We start from the raw sequence: 18,297 nt of genomic DNA on the forward strand, positions 1-18,297 counted from the left end.
GAGTGTCCACGAGTTCTTGCACAGGGGAGGGGATTGCTGGCACAAGACGACAGGGAGGGAAGAGCCGAGACTCAACCAGCATGGGTGCTCCCCGTGCTGCTGCACATGCCTCCGCTGTGTTCACAGCGACCATGAGGAAACACCTCCTCACCTGGAAGTAGCCACTCCCTCTCAACTTCCTCTGAAGCAGAACCTCCCAAGGAACCACTGAACAGAGAAAAGCCTGATAAGATTAAAAGCAGGGGAGGTGGCTGTAGCTTGAGAAGGCAGCAGGTGAGCTCGTAATAAATGCAGCACATAATTTTAAAAGGACCAAGAAAGAGTGAGAGGGTAAACTGAGGACAAGCTATAAATCGGGGGAGAAAACCAGCATGATAATAAATATCATGCTGATGTCACAAGCTGCTTGAAAACAGTGAACTTTAAGAGGCTGTCCCTGGCTAGAGTCAAGTTCAGTCTGCCCTCCCTCCCTCCCTCTCTCTCTCACACACACACACAGGCTGAAAATCATTCTCTAGGGGCGAGCTGCTCCTCCTGCACACCCAAAAGAAAAGAGATTTGATAGGACCACCCCCTGCCAGCTTTACCACCAATCTCAAGCCCTGCTCACCCTGGCAGCACATTTTGCATGTCTCTCCTTCTCTGTTCCCCAAACTCGGCAAGCCATCCAACACCACGAGACATCCCACATAGCTTCCTATGAGGGATGCCCTCTCCGTGCACACACGTATCCCGGACATACTATCCGACTGCTTCAGATTTCCCAGTCCTGCATCAACTCTCGCACATGGCTCTGAGCATGTTCCTCTTTCTCCAGCTTTCCTAGTGCTGTTACTAGATCAGCCGAGCCCAATTTTCCTTCACTGCAAGGCTATGTAAGGAAAGCTGTTCTTAAAATGTATTTTAATTTTTTCTGCACAGGAACTCTGCCTTTTCCCCTCTCAGCCAGCAAGTGTCCTTTTCCTGCTCAGCTAAGTAACCATTATCATCAACGCCAAGGAATATCTATTTCTGAACAGTTAACATCTAAGCCAGCCTTGAAGAGCTGTGAGCATCTCGAACGCTTGCTAATTGGCTTGAAGGTATCGGTTTACTTGTGCTGTGTTTTGCAGGAAAGTTTCCAGCCCCCAAAGACAACTCCCCAAAATAGAAAAGCACCTCATTAAAGGGAATGCTTCCTACTGTGAGGGGTTTTGTTGGGCTATTGCCTTCACTGATGAAGCCTGACAACAGCCCAACTCCAAACGTGGACCCTGCTAGTGGACAGGGACTAGCTGCAATCAGGGCTTTTTCTGTAGGAAAAAGTCCAGCAGGAACTCATTTGCATATTAGGCCACACCCCTTGATGGCACAACTGTTTCACACAGAGCTTTTTTGTAGAAAAAGCATAGCAGGGTCTCATTTGCATATTAGGCCACACCCCCTGACATCACCATTGTTTCGCACAGGGCTTTTTTGTAGAAAAGGCCCAGCAGGATTTCATTTGCATACCAGGCCACGCCCCCTGATGCCAAGCCAGCCGGAACTGTGTTCCTGTGTGTTCCTGCTCAAAAAAAGCCCTGGGTGCAGTCATCCCCCCCTCTTCTGAAGTCATCATCTCCGGAGCTGCATGACTGGATACACCTCACAATCTGAGCTTTTAACCTACCTGACAGGATTGTGGTAAAGGGAAAAGGAGAGGAGGAGCACCACAAGCTGCCCCGAGCTCCCTGAAGAGTGAGATATAAATAATGTCAGTCCTGGGAATTAGCACTCTGGTCACCCACTATAGTCCTGGAGGGGAGGGGAGGGGAGGGGAGGGGAGGGGAGGGGAGGAGAGGAGAGGAGAGAGAGAAAGAGAGAAAGAGAGAAAGAGAGAAAGAAAGAGAGAAAGAAAGAGAGAAAGAAAGAGAGAAAGAGAGAAAGAGAGAAAGAGAGAAAGAAAGAAAGAAAGAAAGAAAGAAAGAAAGAAAGAAAGAAAGAAAGAAAGAAAGAAAGAAAGAAAGAAAGAAAGAAAGAAAGAAAGAAAGAAAGAAAGAAAGAAAGAAAGAAAGAAAGAAAGAAAGAAAGAAAAGGATCCAGTGGAATGAGCTCTAATAGAGCCCCTCAGCAAAAGTAAACAGGAGTCTCTGTGGTACCTTAAAAACTAACAGCATTTTGTTCCAGAAAACACTTCTATAAACTAGAGTCCACTTATTCGGATGCTACGAGTGGATCCTTACTGTGCAGGCAATTTATACAGGTGGTGTGGAAAGGGGGAGACGGGACAGAAGCATTGAAGAGCCGTGGAACACATGAAACACAGGGTGAAATACAGTTACATAAATTTTGAACCTAATCAAGAAACATACAAAAAAACTGGACACTGTTTGCTCCAGGTTTGAGCAAGGACAACGCAGGTAGTTTATTTCCTTGCAGAAACGACATCTTCCTGCTTTTTGGTCACACACTGTGTATTTGTTGAGCGCTTCACCATTTAATACTTCGTTTGCACTAAACACCCACTCGTTTAGCATTTCAGCAAAGGAAATGCAGTTACAGAACCTCCCTTTGGCGGAAGGGCAAAATTAAAACGCAAGGCAGCAGCGCCGTTCTCTGCAGGAAGCTTCGGAATTTCTGTTTCCCCTGGGCCTGTACTGCGCTTCTCCTGAAGCCACTGACCGCTTAGAGGCAGGCAAACATTTATAGTTCTCAACGGGAACAGCAGCAAAGCCGCAGGGAGGGGCAGGGGGGGAAGAGAGACAAGGAGTTTCAAGAGGGGGAAAAATCCAGTGTGTGGAGCTGCTTGTTTTCCCTATTGGTTGCGTGGCACTTCCCAGTGCCACTAATTATATCATCACTCCTATATAAATGCACCAAAATAGCCGAAGCCCTGCTGTTGGGGGTAGGCTGCAGAAGACTGCTGTCTTTAAATAATCCTAGCAGGAGGGGAGCCGGACTGAGAAAGGACAGTGTTACATCACCTCCCCGGAGGATAATGGCCACAAAGGAGACATCAGTCTTACTCTAAGCTAACTAATGCCGCTAATTAGGGCGTGTCTTCCCCAAGAGTTCAATAGGATGAGAAACTAAATGTGAAGAGTTAATTCCACGGTAAGAGCCTAGCAGCCATCGCCCTATTGTCAACTTAACAAAGGACCGTATTATTCCTCCCACCCATCTACCCAAAGAGAAGGGGACCCCCTGGCCATAATTATCAGACAAAGATGCATAATTTAAAGGTTCTACATCAGATGATAGGGCCAGTCTCTCCAAAAAAAGAGAAAGAATAGAGTCTCTCACCTGATCAATGGATTAAGCATTTGTTTGTTCTTCGGTGTGTAAACAAAGGCGGTGCTTGAAACCCCAAAGATTTTGCATTTCAAAAAGTGGCTGGCTCAGCAAGGTAATGGGGCAGTGTTTTTAAACTTTGCCCTGGGATTTCAATTTTGCTAATCTGAAAATGGAAGGCCAGCCTAAGGACTGGCTCTGCCATGGAGAGGCGCTCTCAGACAGATCCAAGGCTTAACCCGATCAGCTACTTGCCCAATCTCATCCTCTGCATTTCTCAAGTGTTAGAGGTTAAAAGGGAATAAACTGGGAAACAATTCAGCGAAACCTCACATATGCTACTGCAGAAACTAGAAGTTTTCAATTTAATATACAAAATGCCATCATGAATTGTTACTCTGAGAACAGACAGTGGAGACAAGAGAATAAATGGACACAAATTTGAAATGAATAGCGGAGTCCAACAGCACCTTTAAGATTAACAAATTTTATTTTAACATAAGCTTTTGAGAAACACAGTTCTCTTCATCAGATGCATCTGATGAAGAGAGCTGTGTTTCTCAAAAGTTTATGCTACAATAAAATTTGTTAATCTTAAAGGTGCTGAAGAGAGCTGTGTTTCTCAAAAGCTTATGCTACAATAAAATTTGTTAATCTTAAAGGTGCTGTCGGACTCTGCTATTTCTGCAGCAATAGACTAACACGGCTAACTCCTCTGAAATTTGAAATGGAAACTATTGGGAGAATGTCCTTGGACACTCAGTAACTATGTGAGTAGAAAAACTTCAAAGGGAGACTCCAGCAAGAAGCTGCTGGGTCAGAATTCATATACAGATTTAATACTGTCAGGCTCAGACTCAGTCAGGCATTGGAACGTCTGGCTCACTATAAAAGTAGTTCCTCCTTCCAAGTTTATGGAAACAATTCAGATTCCTCCTTGTTTGCCAGTTCATCAACAGTTGTGAGATCAGAATGGATCATTCTGTTTTTTTGGCTGGGGCTGGCTTTCACCTGTGCTCTGCAATGCAGCGTGGCACACTTTTGGCTTGGGAAATTGGGCCTTCTGACCTCTTTTTTTTGTAGCAACTTCCTCCCCACAATTGACTGGAACTCGGGGTATAACTCATTTTGCCAAATCAACTTCATCTGGCTTTCATGAAAGCCAATGCCATGCAAAATGTGATGTGTCTTTAAGTGCCCAAAACACCCTTTGGTTATTTTGTCTGCAGCAGACCAATAAGGCTACCCCAGAAAAGTTAAAGATGGCTGAAGTCAGCAACACGCAGGGCTTTTTTGTAGCAGGAAATCCTTTGCATATTTGGTCACACACCCCTGGTGTACCCAATCCTCCAAGAACTTACAGTAGACCCTGTCATAAGAGCCCTGTAAACTCTTGGGAGGACTGCGCACATCAGGGGTGTGTGCTTAATATGCAAAGGAGTTCCTGCTACAAAAAAAGGCCCTGGCAACACACCCTATACTTGAGGACCGAGCTATGTATCCAGCAGAATGAGGTAGCACAATCCTAAGGTAACAAATGAACCAGACCACTTCAGACAGCATGTGAGAGTGTGGGTGCTAGGCATCCCATCTCTCATATTTTTTTTTTTAAAAATCAGCCTCTAAAAAATCAGCACAAAAGGGAGAAAGGGGTTAAAGCTTGGCCCACTCCTTGCTGTACTGCTTCTTGTCACAAAGAGCAGCGGTTTTGTCCAGGGGAGCACCCCACAGTGCGCTTTCCTCCCCAGTGGCTAACTCTCCCAGCTCGGAACCCTCCCACCTGGTTCCAGAACTCCATTTGCATAAGATGTAGCTCAGGCCTGAGACATTCAGGTGTCTACACTTATCTTAGTACTCCACATTAATTTGGGAATCTGTATACCATCTAACGTAAATGCCAAGCCTCTCTACGACCTACACTGAGTTATCTCCAAACATACGTGGTGGGAAATAAGACAGACAATTTTTTGCCTTTCCCGCAAGAAGGGGAAAGGCAAAAAATGAGAAAAATCTATTTAACATCTCGTTATTTCAGTACCTGCATTTTCCTTCAAGCACAATGAATCTCTCTCTGCATGCCTTTCGTCTGCAACGCACTTGGTTTCATCAAGTCTCTCTCAAATTGTTTTTTTTTTTTTTAATTTCAGCCCCTTTCCAAGTTTACCTCTCCAGCCCTACACCAATAATCTATTTGACAGGGCAAGCACAGGGATATATAGTCATTCACAGCCTGCACAACACCTTCCTACTACTCACATATGGATCAGGGATAGTAAAGATGCCTTTTGCAGGAGAGTTCCTGCCTTCCTCTCAACCTGGTTAGCCCAGCTGTCTTGCTTGGTTCTAACCCTATTTCTTTATCTGTCAAGTCTGCTATATAACTGCTTTAAAACTGTCCTTTACTCCACACTTTCTGGTCCTACAATCCACACTTTTAGTCCTGCCGGATTAAACCCCGTGGAGGCCCCTAGGCAGTCAAAATCTTGGGGGCTCCCTTGCAAATAATCTCAGTGTTCCTACCCTACCACCCATTGCAGCCTACAAACACCTTCTCAAAAGCCCTTTTGACAAGGAGAGGCAGAGAGAGGCAAACTTGGTGACGACATCGGCAGCCACCACACCAGGCAAGCCGGGCAAAGAGCAGCTCAGTTGCGAGCTGCACGTGCAGGCTGGGAGGGCTGCAAGCAGGGGGGCAAACTGGGGGGGGGAGAGGCAGCCTGGGGCCCCTAAAGGCGTGTGGGCTCATAGGCCAGTGCCTACTTGGCCTAATTGTTAATCCAGACCTGCTGCAATCCATATTAAAAAGAGGGTGGGGATGGGAGCATGCTCATAAACAGTGGTGATCACCTGTAAGCCACTGTGTGTAAGGCATCAGGGTGGGGATTCTGACCAGGACTTTCCTTTGCCAGGTCCCAGTACCTTACAGCAGGCTCAACAAGGCCAGCTGAAATGGAAAGTCAGAAAAGGTCAAATGTCCAGGCAGCCCAACAGCATCACTTGCCCTGCAGTCTCCATTGAGATTTCTGGGATTATCTGACATTCTCCCAGTCAACATGACTTCAGAGACAAAATTCTGACAGCTCAGGTTGTGCCAAGTCTTTGCTTTCAGTGCAGGCAACACCTGCCACACTGCTGACAGAGCTGATCTAGACAAGGCCAAGTTCCACTATTCCCCTTACTGATTTATGGGAAATCCAGCCTTGCTTGTTTTTCACTATGAGTGTTCCTCCTGGCCATTGGGTTCATTTCTGACCTCTTGCAGAACTGAGCACTGCCTGGCCTGGATTTCAGACCTTCTCGCCTCTGGACCCCTTACTCAGCCCCCAGGCATTTTGCATTTTAGAAGGAGAAGTCATTCTGGTATTGCCATCCCATTTGTCTCCCCACCTAAATTATCTTGTATCTCCATGAGAGATCTTGCACTAAGAGTTGTGACCCGGGAGACACAGAGGCTTCCATTTGCAAATACTATTTTAATGTTTCTTGTCCCACGCTACTAGTTTTAAGAAAAGCAAGAGCTGATTAGCATTTATTAGCTATTTTAGTGTATCTCTGCAACACTGTATGTAGGAAAATGATGATATTGGATTTATATCCCGCCCTCCACTCCGAATCTCAGTCTCAGAATGGCTCACAATCTCCTTTATCTTCCTCCCCCACAACAGACACCCTGTGAGATGGGTGGGGCTGAGAGGGCTCTCACAGCAGTTGCCCTTTCAGGGACAACCTCTGCCAGAGCTATGGCTGACCCAAGGCCATTCCAGCAGCTGCAAGTGGAGGAGTGGGGAATCAAACCCGGTTCTCCCAGATAAGAGTCCACACACTTAACCACTACACCAAAGTGGCTCTCATGAGCTTAGCTAAGGATTGCCCATAGCTTAGATAAGGACTGAGCTGAGAGACAGTGGCTTGCATAAAGACATGTGCTCCATGGTACATCTTCTGCTTCGCAGGTAGAATGTCCCAGGTTCAACCCCTAGTATTTCCACAACATAGCAGATGATGGGGAAGAACTGCACCTGAGACCCTGAATAACCACTGCCAGTCAATACACAAGATTTGACCTTGATAGAACAATGGTCTGAATCACTATCAAGCAGCTTCATGCGTTCACTCAGTGCATTCCTGAGGATTTCCAAAGCTCAAAAGATCACACTTTATAAACAATCGGAATCACGCCAGACCAACCTTCCAACCCTTAGCATGCCACGTTCAATAGAATTTAAGCTGTTGGCAATGAAATGAGCTAAACCGAAACACCACAAAGCGAACACTTGTCTGCACAAAACCACTTGGTCTGTCGCATCATTTCCCCAAATCCAATCTCTTACCTCAGAGAAGTATCTGGGTGTGCCTCCATGTGGGTTTCGAGCCCATTCTTGCAAGAAAACTCCTTGAAACACACTGGACAACGATACACCTCTTCCTCTGCTTTCTTTTCAGTTTCACTGCTTTGTGGGTCCTCCACAACCTGCTGGGGGTACAGAACAGAAAATGACTGCAACCAGACAGACACGAAAGCAAAGGGTCCAGTACTCGGAAACCTCATCCCATAAGTGATTACAGAGAGTCATGACTTTGCTACAGGCTACTGAAACGGGACTCATACCAGAGAAAACAGATCAATAAGAATCTGGTACAAATTTGACTGGTGTGCATTTCTGCGTAGGGTTTACTGGCCGTTACTTCACACCACAAACACATCTCACAGGAGAAACAGGGAGGGCTGATAAATACAGACATGTGAGATGTTATTTAAGCAGGGTCTTTGGGCTGCTGTGTGTATTCCTCTTTCCATTCCCCCTCCCCTTGACCCCTTATGTTGTACTCCCTGACAGACAAGTGTAGCCAGGGCTTGTTTGGTAGAAAAAGCCCAGCAGACACTCATTTGCATATTAGGCCACACCCTCTGACATCACCAATGTTTTTGCAGAAAAAGCCCAGCATGAACATATTTGCATATCAAGCCACACCCCCTGACACAAAGCCAGCCGGAACTGCATTCCTGTGCGTTCCTGCTCAAGAAAAGCCCTGAGTGTAGCTTTTTAAGTAACAGGAGCTGAATCCCACTAGCACAAGGGAACTTTCTCATCCTCCCCTGCCTCACTGCAACTGTACTGGCTTGCAGGCTCCGATTATCAGGTGACAGATCTCAGGCAAGGCAGAATTATTCAGTCCAAGGTCAGGAGTCCAGACTGGCCTAGCATCTATCATACAAGCTGCACCCACGTCTAACGACCTCTCTTGGATGGTTTTTATAACCCAATGCCTAAGGGTCATGCTTGCAGCCAGCTGCTCAGAAGCAATTCTGTAACTACTCAACTTCATTATCAGCAAACAGCTGATGTTGGGCCAAGAGGCATGCATTTTGCCGTTTTGTCTGTAGCTCTGTTTTCAGACTTCATCTGCAGTGCTGTAAGGGTACAGATGGGCTGGGAATGCCCAACTGAGATTCACCTGCTGAATCATGGCTGGAGGGCATTGGTGGCTCTGCACCAGCTGCTGACTGTGAATCCTGACAAGCCTGCAGCTCATTTTCCTGCTCATCAGCTTCTCCTGTTAACTCAAGGCTGGCTACATGGGGCTCCTCTCCTCCTGAGCAATCCTCTTCTCCTCAGGAATCCTCACTATCATTGAGCCCTGGCTGTCAGCAACCTTCTGCGTCCCCCAAAATTCTGCTGACTGCTGGTCAGTGGATCCAAAACCATATTTTTGCACACCCACATCCATAGCAGGTGGGGGGAAATATTAAAAAGTCTCCCACCTTGGCATACAGAAAAGCTGTTCCGTCAGTGGAGCTGCTGCTAATGTTAACAGAACAGGCAGGACCTTAGGGTTTAGGAATGTATGAAGGGGATTGCTGTATCTCTCTACAAACAAGCAATTTTCTCCCAAAGCCGCCAGGCATACAGAAGAATTCACAGCCAGCCACTAAAGACAAGGAATTCCAGGAAAGAAAGTGCCACTGTTCTAACTATTAGCAGAACTCTCGATGAACAAATTACATTAAGATGCATGAAATGAAGAGGTTCTCTTCCTCCTCCCTTCAGGCTGCTATTCTGTTATACAAGGCCTGCCTTTTTAAAGATGTTTGTCACAAGCCACAATGGATTTGAAGCTTTTGTGGTGCACCTTGGACCAACCAGTTCTATGCAGTACTGCACATCTGCCCAACAATACTAACTTCAGGTAACAGGAATTAGTGCTGAGAATCCATGTCAGAATTTTGTCTGACTGGTGGTTGAAAGTGCTGACAAGTCACAGCTGACTTATGGCAACAAAGTAGGGTTTTAAAGTGGGCCAGAACTGCTATTCTTGGACTTCATATTGCTTCCAACTAATGGCTTGGATCCCATAGTACATCTCTGTTGATAGGACTTCTTCACCTCTCTCTTTGCACTGCAACCCATAATGATAACCTAGTCCAGTGGACCCCTGGGAACAGCAGAAGGGGAAATTGAAGGTCTGCAATGGGGAGGGGGGTTTCCAGTAAAAGTCACCACCACTACCCACACAGGATCTAACCCCGTAACAACTTAGTACATGCCCTAAGTTAAAGCAAGCGACTGCTGCTTCCTAAAACACAGAGTGGCTCCGGCTTGTACCACAACCCCTTGTTTATGGAAATTTAACCTACCATCCATAATCCACCATTTTTACCTTACCTTCCCCATGCTATTTACATGTCACAAAAAGTATGTTCTGGTATCATATTTTCATACAGGGGCTTTTTTGTAGCAGGAACTCCTTTGTATTTTAGGCCACACACCTCTGATGTAGCCAATCCTCCTGGAGCTTACAGTAGGCCCTGTAAGAAGAGCCCTGTAAGCTCTTGGAGGATTGGCTACATCCGGAGTTTCTGCTACAAAGGAGTTTCTGCTACAAAAAAAGCCCTGTTTTCATATAGTGTTCTTTAAAATGGCTTCCTCCCCCAGCATAAAAAGGTAAGAGATATTAGGCAAAGCAGGAAAAGAGGTTTCTGCTAAGTGTTTCCTAGAGAACCTTTTTTGCGGGACTTTGGTCCTCCCGGTCTGTCTCAGGCTCTTGGCTGATTTTTCGTTTGGTGGACAACCGTCTGCGTTTCAGTGGGGAGGGAGGCGTTGTACTCGTAGCGCCGTTCAGATCCTTCTCATGGATTTTCATGTGTCTGGAGACAGGTGGAAAAGGAAGAGGCCAGAGAAGAAGTAAGGGTCAGCCGTTCATCAGTTTCTAAGTTACAAAGTGAAATTTTAATGAAAGTTACATGAAACTGTAGGATTGGGGAAAAAATGTTAGAACTCTCCTGACCCTTCCATCCTGTCAATTTTATAAGCATCCAAAACCAAACCTGCTTATGTAGCATTACCATGAGGAGGCAAGTAGTGTACATGTCTATTTTAATCTGCTTGGTAATAAATCCTTGAGGAAGTAATCTACAATATTAAAAGCACATAATGTTTAACAGGTGCGTAACTGACAACAGACAAGCATAAAAATAAGATTTCGGGCTCTGTTTAAGTGATTTCCTTTCCCTTTCCTCCCCACCAAATTACACCACCTTAATCCCCCTGTCCTCTCAATCAGAATTTCAGGTCACATTTGCCAACCTTCATTTTAGAAGGGTAAGCAACAGAAAAACTAAAATGCAACTTCAGCAACACTCGAATGAACTCATGTAGCATGCCACTTGTAGTTTGGCCTTTATAGTTGCGGTTGACTCTTCAAGATGCACTTCCCTTTGTTTGTGTTGCCCCAGGATGCCTCGATGTGGAAAAGGAATGGCCCCTGGTGGGATACCTGTTTCCTGCTACCACAGCAGACAATGCAAAGGGACCCCAATTTCAGAGTGCCACTACTTTGATTTTAACCCATTCAACTATTCAGGCACGTTGGATAGCCGACTGGGGCTGTACAATTCAAAGGGTTGCTGAAGCCATGCGCTGATCTAATTGCTCTGCATCGTTTCCTGGGATGCCACAAGGTATTTTCTTAGAGGGTGCTGTTTTGCATACCTTTGCCTCTTGCCAAGCACATTCCCCTACAGTCATCTATTTCCGTGCAGGTGATCCACCAACAACATGCCTGCGATCCACAGGTGTCTCTTAAGTCTACCATAGGGTTGCCAAGTCCCCCCCCCCACACCAATATACACCATTTGCCAGATCCAGGTTGAGAAACTCATGGAGATTTGGGAATGGAGCCTGGGGAGGACAGGGTATAGGGTTACTCAAGAAATATCTGGGGACTTTGGGGGGTGGAGCCAGGAGACTTTGGGGGTGGAGCAAGGACATGGCAAGCATGAATGAACTCAGAAGGGAACTCTGACAATCACATTTAAAAGGACTGCACACCTTTTAAATGCCTTCCCTCAATTTGAAAACAATGGAGGATAGGGACACCTTCTTTCGGGGCTCATAAATTTGGACCCCCTGGTCCAATCTATTCAAAACGTGGGGGATATTTTGAATAGATTGGACCAGATGCTATTCTGAAAATTTGGTCCCTCTGACTCAAAAAATGCCCCCCCCAGAGCCCCAGGAATATCTTCTCCATTATACCTTATGGGAATCAGTCTCCGTAGATTTTAATGGAGTGCCCAGCAGACATTTCCCTCCCCTCCCCTGTCACCTTTCTGATGACCCTGAAGCAGATGGAGGGTTTCCAAACTGGGGGATTCCCTGCCCCCACCTGGGGATTGGTACAATGCCATAGAGTCTACCCTCCAAAACTGCAATTTTTTCTCCAAGGGAACTGATCTCTGAAGTTTACAGATGAACTGTCATTCCTGGGGATTCCCGGGAGGCTGGCCTTGCCAGTAGCATTTTGCAATTATTCTAGCAAAAACCTGTGTATATAAACCATTAATATAGCTGAAGAACTACAATAACCAAAAGAAATAACTCACTTTTTTCGTACAGGTACAAGAGTTGTTACCAGCACATTCTTTTTGGATATTACTTTTAAAATAAACACAAGGAGTAATAAAAAGCAGGGTGGGGGGAGAGAATGATCCAGCACACTGAACTGACTTATTTGTTTGACAAGGTCAGCAGATCTCTCTCCTCTCTGGCAAGGGTGGGGCAAAAGATTAATTGACGAGCAATACCAGAGATACTAGAACAAAACGGGGACTGTTTTTCTGCTCTGCCACTTTGCCGTCCTGACATGGGAATGCAGGACAACTGTTAAGTGCTGTGACTCTTTCTTCCATCTCTGCAAACACTTGAGAGGCTGAGCACAAAACAGACTGAGCCACATGTACAAAACCAACAGAGAAATTGGCAACAAAAGGACACCCTGCACAGACTGTATTAGCTGAGTATCTTATCCGCAGTAACTACAACACATCGATAAAACAGTTACTTCCCTTATTCAGCATTATGAAATTCAAGAGGAAGTTTAAGAAGGTGTAGATTATCTTACTCGTTTAGAGCATTTTGCCACATCTCTAGGAAACCTGCCCATGGTGGCTTGCAAAATAAAACACAATAAAAACACTACGCGCCATAAAAGTTGAGAGTCAAAAGGGAGAATTTAAAAACACAGTCAGAGTATAAAAATATATTAAGCCGCTTAGAATAGATTTTATAAACCATTTTCAGATTTTAAAAACAGACTATACAAATAGCATTAAAATCAACCACTCATTTAAAAAAACAGTAAAAAAAAACATTTTAACCTATGACCAGAGCTTTTTTTGTACCAGGAACTCCTTTGCATATTAGGCCACACACCCCTGATGTAGCCAATCCTCCTGGAGCTTACAGTAGACCCTGTATTAAGAGCCCTGTAAGCTCTTGGAGGGTTGGCTACATCAGGGAGGTGTGGGCTATTATGCAAAGGAGCTCCTGCCAAATAAAAGCCCTGCCTATGACTAAAAGGTAGCAAAGGTGCCAGGAGAACAGGAAGGCTAGGAATGCCAGTTCTTGGCTGGGGAAATTCCTGGACATTTGGAGGTGCAGCCTGAAGAGGGAATTCTGCAATGATGGGATAACATGAAGCCCACCCTCCAGAACTACCATTTTTTCCCAGCAGTACAGAACTGTGTAGTACTTATAGCAGAGATCCCATGATATCAAAGATTTCAGGTTTTCATGGCTGGTAACATCATTAGGGTTTGTAGAATCTTTCGGGCTCAAGTGCCGTGTTCTACTGGAGAAAGTTTTCCTTCCAGACGTTTCGTTCTCAGCTGCGGAGAACATCCTCAGTGGCGTTGCAGCCGGAGCAGGCGCTCTGACCTTCTTGGCTGCTGTGCGTTGAGCAGCCAAGAAGGTCAGAGCGCCTGCTCCGGCTGCAACGCCACTGAGGATGTTCTCCGCAGCTGAGAACGAAACGTCTGGAAGGAAAACTTTCTCCAGTAGAACACGGCACTTGAGCCCGAAAGATTCTACAAACCCTAATAGAGATCCCATGACTTTTGAAGCTTGTGGGCATTTTTAGAATTCTGGGCGCAACCACAAAACAAAATGGCAGCCACAGTTTACCTTCGGGAAACAAAGTAAAGATCCTTGTGCCTCAGTGGTAGCTGCTGTCAAAGCAACGTTTTAAAAAATCTGCATAGCCAACAAATCATCTTCAATGGCAAATCAGAGGCCTTACTGGTTAAAAGCCCCAACCATTTTCTAAAAACACTTGCTCCTAGCCCCACCCCTAACTCTCCTGGCTCCAGCCCCAAAGTCCCCAGATATTTATTGAATTGGACCTGGCAACCCTACCAACGGGCACATGTTGGGGACCCCTACTATATAAGAAGTGCTACGCAAAACAAAAAGCCTCTTGCACAATATTCTCATATAGAAAAACTTTGGAAGGAAGAAAAGGTGCTGTGAGGAGGGAACCAAACTGTTGTAGTCAAGCCAAGCTAATATTTCATGACTCATCATATTTCATGATTCATCATTACAGAAACTACAGCATTTTCAACGTCTTTACTTCACTACACCACACCCTAACTTAACAGGCATCCTCATAATCTTCTCCCCTCCAGGGCTTCCAGGTGAGAACAGATACATGAGCATCACACACTGGGGAAAAAAATGTTCAGACAGTGCTGAAGCAACACAGAAAAATTGCATTCCCACCGTTCCAGAACTCCATCTTCAACTATATTCTGACCCTTAAGCCTCCAGAAGAAAAGTAAATAATTTAGCAGGCCGTGACCAACTACCTCTGAACTTCTCTTGCTTTGAAAACCCTACTGGGTTGCCACATGTTGGCTGCTATTGGATGGGGCGGGGAGGAGAAAAACAGAAGTGGGATTGAGTTCAGTATTTCACGAGCATTTAAATATTCTGTAAGAATAAGACTTCTTAGGCCAATTTCGCACTAGACCTTTAATCCTGCTTCAGCCCTGCCCCCAAACTGACACGCTACACTTGAATCATGGAATCATAGAAACCAACCCTATAAATGTATGACTCTAGTGTGGAATTGGCCTCATAAATTATTAAATGATTAAGATAATATCCAGGCCAGGGGTGTCAAACCAGGCCTTTGGAGGGCTCCTATCAGGCACCCGAGCAACTGGATGTCATTTGCTTCCTTCTCCCCCTCTCTTGCTTCCTTCTGAATCACAGCTTGCTTTGCATCACAGCTTGCTTTGCAAGGCTTGCTCAATCGCTCAGGAGCTACAGAACCAAGTCTCTATTTTCTCCATTGGTTGAGGCTTGTTCCTCGATGGGCAAAGGAGAGTTTGCTTTGCCAGTCTCTCAATTGCAGGGTAGAGCTACTGAGCCAAGCCTCTCTTCCTTCTTGGGGATGTTTCCTTAGCCCAGTTCCCTGGATCCCATGGGAGAAATACAAGGAAAGCACTTTTTAGACTAACGAGTAATGTTTTAAGCATGTTTTAAGGTTGTTGTTTTTTTTAAAAAAAGGTTTGTTTTTAAAAAAAGAATATCTAGATTTTTTTTTGGATGGCTTAAATTTAGTACAGGAATTTGTCTAACTATAAAAGATGTAAATTTTACTGTTAACAGAGTATCGCAGCTGATGGTATACTTCCTCCTTCCCCTTTTTTCCTTCTGTAATTTCTTTTTTGAAAAATTGAAAAATAAAAATAAATTTAAAAAAAATCACAAGAAGTGGGATTTGAGAGATAATGGTTTCCCAACAGTCTCAGAGTCCAGGTATTTTGTACATCGTATGGTGTACCTCCCACGCTGCTCAGGGCCTTCCTTACCATGACCCCCTCCACTTGGGTCACTTGGGTGACTCTGCAGAAGAACCAGCCCTGGGCCCGGTGGTACTGGAGAAGTTCAAACTGGGATTTGCTCATTTCTCAGAATACTTATAGACCTGCTTCCCCATTCTCAAACCAACAGCTCAGCCTACATTTGCACTCTTGTCTCAGCCAAATCAGCTTTTCTAAAATGAGGCAGGGTTATCTCCTTTTTGGATGGGCTCATGATAAATGTAAAGCTAAAAATAAAATAAAAGGCACAGACCACAATTAGACAAATCTAAACAGATACAGGAGCCATGCAAGTCTCCTGAGAGACATAGGTCAACCTTGCATGCCAACAAGCCCATCACCAATACGTTAGGGACAAATGGCTATGACTATTGCTGCATGTTAAATTTCTAGATGGAGCAGATTTGCAGCACTTCCTTCAGTACAGGATCAGTGGAATGGACCCCCTCAGACCTGGCTTGGCCATGAGAGCATGGAACAGGATCCACCTTCTTTCAGGCTGCAGGTAAGTTTCATTTCTCACATTCCCCTTTTTAAATGGCTAACATGCCAGTAAGCCCCACTGTGTGACACTAGTATTTTTGAGAAGGCAAAGCAGTTCTTAAAGACACTTAAAGGAGGGGGGCATCATTCATTCCATGGTATCAAGACTTCCACTTGGTCATAATAAAAGCTACTGCATTACCTTTGGGTTAATGTGGCTACTGGAAACCTCTTTGTACTGTTCACAAACACTGACTGCTCTCAGAAGTCCTGCGTGCAACCCCACCTTCTCTTTCTCCATGGTTTCTCTGCCAACAATTCACCTAACTTCTAAGGCAGTGGTCCCCAACCTTTTTTGGCCCCGGGGACCGGCCCCAGGGCCGGCAGGGTGGGGGCACCCAATTCGGCCTCCCCTCCCGCAGGAAAACTGCTGCCACAGCAGCGAGCAATGCTGCCCTTACCTCCTTCCCTTCCCTTAAATTGGTGAAAACGGGAGGAAGAGAAGGCTCCGCGGGGGGTGGGAGGCTGTGCGGCCCATCTCAAACAGGCCACGGCCTGGTACCGGTCCCCGGCCCGGGGGTTGGGGACCCCTGTTCTAAGGGACAAATTAAAAAATCCCAGATGTGTCACATTCAGCATTAAGGATGCACTCTGAAACAACTATGATGTTATAGCGCAGCAGAAAAGCAAGTGTACGTGGGAGACCTTATGCATCATTGCTTGAACTGCTCATCAATATGACTGATGCTTAAGTAATGTATTCCATAAAACTCAGTTTACCTTCTACAAGGAAGTACAAGAAATGACATAACAACGTGGGGGGTGGGAGAGAGAGAGGGAAATGGCCCTATTTTGTATATGCTTGACTGCAGGGCTTTTTTGGTAGCAGGAACTCCTTTGCATATTAGGCTACAAACCCCTGATGTAGCCAACCCTCCTGGAGTTTACAGTAGGCCATGTACGAAGAGCCCTATAAGCTCCTGGAGGATTGGCTACATCGGGTTTGTGGACTAACATGCAAAGGGAGTTCCTGCTACCCAAAAAAGTTCTGCTTGACTGTATTGGAAAATTTTGCAGTTCTTCCTTAACACATGGACAGAACAAACTCCTCCTTCCAATACACACAAACACGAATGCACCACTCGCTGAACCTGTTCTAGTTTGGCATGCAAGAACTAAGCAAATATCAGAATGTACCTTTCTTGTCAGCTCCCTTTCAAGCAAGACGAAGAAACTGTCACCGTTTTTTTTTTAAGAGAGAGCTTGAAGCCAACGAAACAAGCTATGGAGTTGAAAGTAAACTGCTGGTCACCCCCTCCTCCCCATTTCTTCTTGCACCTTTGCTAGTACACTCTAATCACATTGCACCAGCTATTTCAATGTTTAAAAGAACAAGGGGGAAGAAAGGGACATTCAATGTATTCCATGCGTGCTGCACCAGGCTAGGAAATGTAAGCATTTAATCATTATCAATGCAAAAACCAAATATTATCCACAGCAGTGAACAAAGCGTGGCATGCCTATTAACTGTGACTTGTACAGTTCTAACGCCTTGTTATACTGTGCATACCAGCACAACAAGGCTGGTCCTTAGGTTATTTATCTATTCATTTCCTTCTAGCTGCACACCTGCCCCTAAGCAAGTAGGGACAAAGTTGCGGTTGCAAGCATGTACCTCACATGCATCGGAGCCCGGATTTATTGTACTTCCTTGCCAAGTGCACTTTCAACAACAAGCCAAGCGTATGGCACAGTGCAATGTTTGAAAACATTTTTAAAGGTCTCTTCAATGACAAACTTCAATGACAAACTTTAAAAATACATTTGATATAATGTGTACGCATAAAGATCTATATTTCTACCAGATGGTAGCACATTTGGGGTTGGATCCAGCCAGCCTTTTCATTATTTTTCCCCTCTTCACTTCCCCTCCTTAATAGAGGTTCTGTCCCACGTCTCGTGTACACATACTGGCCCCCTGATCCCTAGCAAACTTTTTTTCTAGTGGTCAAAAGGAAATCCCATCTTTCATTTTCACCAGCAGAACAAGTGGCTAAATCTAACCTTTTGAACTAAAAATAATAATAATCCACCTGTGTTTTCAGCATCTCTTCAAAAGTGCCACTTAAGTTTCCATCTCTGGCTAACAGACAGAATCAAGCCGCTTCCACTAGTAACTGAAAGCATGTCATTTTGTTTGCATTTGTATAAAGCTCAGTGTTAAAAAGCTGAAACCCCAAGTGGCAGAGACTCCCTCAGTCATCCATATCACTATGCGGATGGACAAAGAATCTGGGACCAGAAAGAGCTGAAGCACCAGCCCATGTGGATTTTAAGGATAAAATATGCTGCATGCATCAGTTATGACTCCCAAAATAACCACCCTATGGGCCTGC

General features: G+C 45.2%; 1 protein-coding gene across 1 annotated transcript in view; it reads right to left on the minus strand.

The window, feature by feature from the left end:
* The window catches only part of RREB1 (ras responsive element binding protein 1), a 191,007-nt gene that overhangs the window by 41,943 nt on the left and 130,767 nt on the right, over positions 1-18,297 (minus strand). The window contains exons 8-9 of the mRNA XM_060244191.1: positions 10,252-10,396; positions 7,581-7,720 (exon numbers count right to left, since the gene is read on the minus strand). Coding sequence (XP_060100174.1) covers positions 7,581-7,720; positions 10,252-10,396 — 285 coding nt within the window. The remainder of the gene's footprint in view (positions 1-7,580; positions 7,721-10,251; positions 10,397-18,297) is intronic.

The sequence above is a fragment of the Heteronotia binoei genome, chromosome 7 (genome assembly GCF_032191835.1).
Source record: "Heteronotia binoei isolate CCM8104 ecotype False Entrance Well chromosome 7, APGP_CSIRO_Hbin_v1, whole genome shotgun sequence".
Classification (NCBI taxonomy): domain Eukaryota; kingdom Metazoa; phylum Chordata; class Lepidosauria; order Squamata; family Gekkonidae; genus Heteronotia; species Heteronotia binoei.